The 4847-nt window shown below is 36.1% G+C and overlaps 1 protein-coding gene across 1 annotated transcript; it reads right to left on the bottom strand.

The window, feature by feature from the left end:
* Positions 1–440: 440 nt before the first annotated feature.
* Positions 441–4557, bottom strand: elB (zinc finger protein elbow B). The gene is made up of 2 exons (XM_085186853.1): positions 4352–4557; positions 441–2307 (listed from the first exon to the last, which is right to left on the bottom strand). Exons 1-2 carry the CDS (start codon positions 4409–4411, stop codon positions 1126–1128), a joined length of 1242 nt encoding a protein of 413 aa, XP_085042979.1. The 5' UTR covers positions 4412–4557; the 3' UTR covers positions 441–1125.
* Between the last annotated feature and the right edge of the window lie 290 nt (positions 4558–4847).

Raw genomic sequence — 4847 nt, 5'->3', positions numbered from 1 at the left:
AATAGTTTATATTTATAATATGACTCTTGTAGCGCAGCAGCTCAGTGAGTATCTGTAAACGCGACGGTTGTAGGTTCTCTCTCTGTTAACATGACTAAGCGCGGCGTTGAACTCCGCCACTCAAATGTAATATTAATATAATATGAAATTTTGATTTACTTTAGATCCCTTTAAACAGTTTATTGTCTGTCTGCCTGTGTCTACTTATATTTTTATGCTATATTACCAATTTTTGGACCAATATCCACTAGGGGCAATGGTTATCTATTTAAAGGAAATTCGGCGCTTATATCCGCCACATACGTGTATAAAATTGTATATAAATGTCTCTAATATAGATTTTTTTGCATTAATGTATCATAAATTTAAGAAAAAATATTGAAAATAAACTTAACTATTTATATTTTAAAAGGAAGAAAGGAGAAAACAAAACGAAATGATCAAATTAAATATTTACGTATATTTTCCATTTTTATGTACTTTTCAACAACAAATTGTAAACAGATATTGCAGCTATTACAATGATATATTCCTAGTACGCACAATCCACTTCCGTGATGATGAAGGTATTGGGCATATATTATAAACATTAATTTTTAAAAACGGTGCTTGACAAAGCTTTTAGTTCGAAAGCTTTTTGTTCTGAACATTTAAAATTTTATGAAGAAAAAATTGGTGCAACAAAACGGGCTATAAATCATTAAGGTTAACATTTAAGAGATTTTAGCGAACATCAAACAAAGTAAGTGTTAAAATCGACAAAAATAATAGTCAAAAATATTATAAGAAATACAAAAACACATTTTAACAATCACTAATCGTAACAACTTAAATTACAAACTATTTAAATTACGTCACTATATAGATTTGGTACATAAAAATTGAGTTATTCTAACTAGAAAATACCGCACCGAAGCGATAGCGGGCTCAGTGTGTGCACTACGACATTACAAGTTAGAGATCACAGCTGTCGCGCCCCGCGGGGCATCGTTCGATGATATGAGCCGACTAGAAACTAAAGAACTCTAACATATATTTACACTGTCCTCAGTTTCGAATGTCCTTTTGGCATGGGCGTTACTGATCGGCGCCCCCCTTCTTGTTCTCGTGGAGCGCCGACGGTCCTCAAGGATGAAGCGGCCGCGGCCCGAATAAAGGATATGATGGGAAGTACGCTGCGAGTGAAGGATGAGGCGGCAGGGGGAACGGTAGCGGTGGTGACGACATCAGGTGAGACGGCTTGCTGTATGGGTGGAACCGAGGTGTCAGAGGCGACAGTGGAGGCGTTGGGTAAGTCCTTTGTAGGAGCGGATGTGTAGCGCTCAACATAGACAAACTTGGACTTGATTCCCCACTCGCAGTATGTGATCTTAGATGTTGTAGAAGTTCTTCAGACGTAGCGAACCTCTTGCCACAGTATGCAGAATCACCTGCCATCCAGCTACATACAAATGGGAGTTGAGATGCGGCAGCTAAAGCAGCCAGTTGTGCGTGCGCGTATGCAGCAGCAGCAGGATGACCACTCGGTAAAGAAAACGGTGTTTTGGCGTGATCACACTGGGCACAGCCGGCTGGACAAACTGCCGATTTAAGTAAATGAGAACTGAGTGAACATCCCGTACAATATGGATCTCTACAAATACCTAAGTCACTGCCTGGTGCCTTCATTCTGGCGTATGCTAAATATGGATTTAAACCATTTTTTAAAGCTTGATGTTGCGCTGCCATCAAACTGCTCGTCATCAGATCCATGGGCAGTGGGAATCCAGTTGGGGGTAGTCCGCCAAGAAAAGCTGACGAGGAGACAGGTACACTTGATTTGAAGCTAGATGTTTCTTTGGTATCAGCGGACGGTAATGCACTTGGGTATGGTAACTTGGACGACGGATTACTTGAGTCAGAATTCGATTTGCCTTGAGCAGGTGAGTGTAGAGGACTGTTTCTTTCATCGGATTTCTCTGAAGGTGTTTTACGGTGCGCCGATGGCGACGTCCTTTGGGAGGATGAGCTTTGGTTGCTGTTACATCTTGCTTGGACCGGTGTAGTCGAAGCGCTTCCCTTCGATGATGGAGTTTTAGAGTGAGCGTTTACCGAGGACGCCCTATCCTCCGGCGTCCTAGTCTTTTCTCTCGTTAGGCACGATTCATAAGGCTTAAAACTGGGTTTATTATCCATATGCACTGGTTTTTCGTCGTATTTCTTACTAGCTTTTTCCGCAGCGGAGATGAGCTTGGGGTTCGGCGTGTCAGCACCAATCGCGCTGCAGGTCTGCGCCAGTAACGCCAGCGGGCTCTTTTTCGCGTCGAGCTGCAACAAAGAGGTTTATGAAATGAAACGTCGGTGCGAGTGACGGCACAAAGGGAGGGAGGCAGGGGGGTCCAATCACGCGGCCGATGCGCCATTACCCGCGCCTGGCAGCCGTCGGCCCCGCTTGACATCTCACTCGGCTCCCGCATCATGTAATCTCGCAGTGAAAAGGCCAATTTGTGCCGCTGTATTTGCGGCGCGCCTGTACTTGCCGCGCTGTCACGTCTATTATCACGACGCGTTACTTTGAGTATTCGGGGGCGGATTTTGTTTTATGTTTGGCATGTGTTAGTCGCACGGAACTATTCAATTTCCATTTAGTCTCTGACACGATTCCAACAAGACTTGAATAAATATATTTGAATGCGTAATTTGTTATTTAAATGTTTTTTATAGCTATTATATTATTATATAAACTATAAATTTACGATAAATTCTATTATTAAGATAGCGTCGGACCATTAACTTTTATATAACTTACCAAGTACAAAGTAATTATGATAAATTAACTACATTTAATATTTTTTAATATTCAAAGCCAAACTAATTAATTGAGTAATTTCTGATAATTACTATAATCAACTCAATAATTATAGTGTCATTTTTATTATATAATTTTAGTCAATAATTTAGTTAAATCGCATCAAAAACGATTAATAAACTTTAAAATTAGTCGACTAATATTAGTATCGAAATAATTTATCACGAAAATAACGTTTCGCTTCATAATACAATCAATCATTTTAAATTGAATGTCTCAGTCCGAGTGTTGCGTGTTTTATGGCCTTGTTTATCGTCTTGAAAAATTATTTTCTTGGATATTTTTTTGAGCCAACACTTTAATTAATTGTTTAAACGTATTTACACAAAATGTTTTATGTTTGACTAAAATACGCTTATAATCGATTTGATTTATTATGTTTTTTTGAGTTTAATATCGAGATTAAAATATAAAAAAAATTTCAATAATTTTCTCTCTTCTTGAGATCTTTTTGTGTATTTTCAAATAAAAATATGTAAATTTAGCTAATTATAAATATATAGCTTTTACGTTTTCTTGTTTACTACTGTCAAATATTAATTACAAATGTAATTTTACAATAATTAGGAACTAAAAAACAATTACGGAGGTTTATCTTGAGTATAGTTTTCGTCTCAATTAATTTGAAAATTGTTATTGTGAATTGTTGAAATAAGGTTTTTATAATTATTTTATACTTATTGAAATTAACAATATTGATATCAATAGTTTTAATTAAATCAAAAATCTGAGCTACTGACGGTTGTGAGTGCGGTTCCAATTTTGGGTGGACCCCCTGGGGGAATGAATTACTTTCGTTTCCTCGCTTAGGTAATTAAACAAAGCGACGTAGAGTTCAGCCACTCCACACGCAATATCTCGAAAATTGGAAGTGGGAAACGAAATCTCTAAAAGACTTAACACTCACTGTGCTTTGCCATCTCTCTTATGTGTAAGATACAGCACAACATGATATTTCAGGAAAACTATTCAGATTGTATAACTTTTTTTTTGTTTTGATGAGAAAATATATTTTTATTTGTATGCTAGTTATATTACATATTAATATATTTTTAAATTTAAATTCAATTTTAGCCATATTTTTGTATATATTTTGTATGTTTGTAGTACAATATTATTTTTAAAATTTTAATGGTATATTTTTGATTTTTGCAGTTTTATTTACAATTTTTAAATACTCCTTTTTGAAATATAATTAAGGGTTCCAATTAATATATTACAATTAACTCGATAATATTTTGTTTTAAAGATTTTTTTCATTTTATTATCAATATATCATATTGTGAAATTAATTTTGAAAAACTTACAAAAGCTCGAGAAAATACATACATACTTAAAAATATTATTTTTGACCGTTACACCCCAAATAGAATTCAAATATAATTTACCACTCTGAATTGTGTAAGATTTAAAAAAAAAGATTATTTAAATTTACTTATAAAAGTAGCATATTAAATCCAATTAACAAATCCACACTTTTCAACACGAATAATCAAAACCTACCGTAGTTGGCAACGGCGATAAATAATCCGGTCTTAAATACTGATTGCTGGACGTGAGCATTGTGCTCCACAAAATATTATCCTTCTCCAGTTTTTTTTCAAGTCTTATATATCACTATCACGATCACGCTGTATCACATCACTCCACACACGTCTTTACTGTACGACGGTCGGCGTTGGACTGAGGTCTCGCTTCCCCCCCACCACTGACACGTTGTCACTTCTGTCGCCATTTTTGCATTTTGTATACTTTGCGGGAGCTTACCGCCTTGTGCCCCACTACTTGACACCCTGTTAAATGTCTCAGTCACTGTCTCACTCTAGCGGTCTGATGAAAGGATTTTTGTATGAAATATGTATGTTTGTATGGGTGTGTGTGGGTGTCGGATGTATGGAACGGAAGTTGATTTTTGGTAATGAGCTTTGTTGAGCTTTTCTGTTTGATTTTGGTTTTTGTTTTTTTTTGTTTGTAAATGCTGCGTTTTTTTTTAATTGAA

The sequence above is a fragment of the Heliconius melpomene genome, chromosome 6, assembly GCF_056956725.1.
Source record: "Heliconius melpomene rosina isolate 202511_hmr_F chromosome 6, ASM5695672v1, whole genome shotgun sequence".
NCBI lineage: Eukaryota > Metazoa > Arthropoda > Insecta > Lepidoptera > Nymphalidae > Heliconius > Heliconius melpomene.
Note: the sequence above shows the minus strand (reverse complement) of the source record. Positions and strands in the feature narration are given on the sequence as shown.

Coding starts and splice junctions, on each gene's coding strand:
- elB (XM_085186853.1), bottom strand. CDS start 4,411: ATGCTCACGTCCAGCAATCAGTATTTAAGACCGGATTATTTATCGCCG. Junction 2,308..4,351: donor TATCGCCGTTGCCAACTACG/GTAGGTTTTGAT, acceptor TCTTTGTTGCAG/CTCGACGCGAAAAAGAGCCC.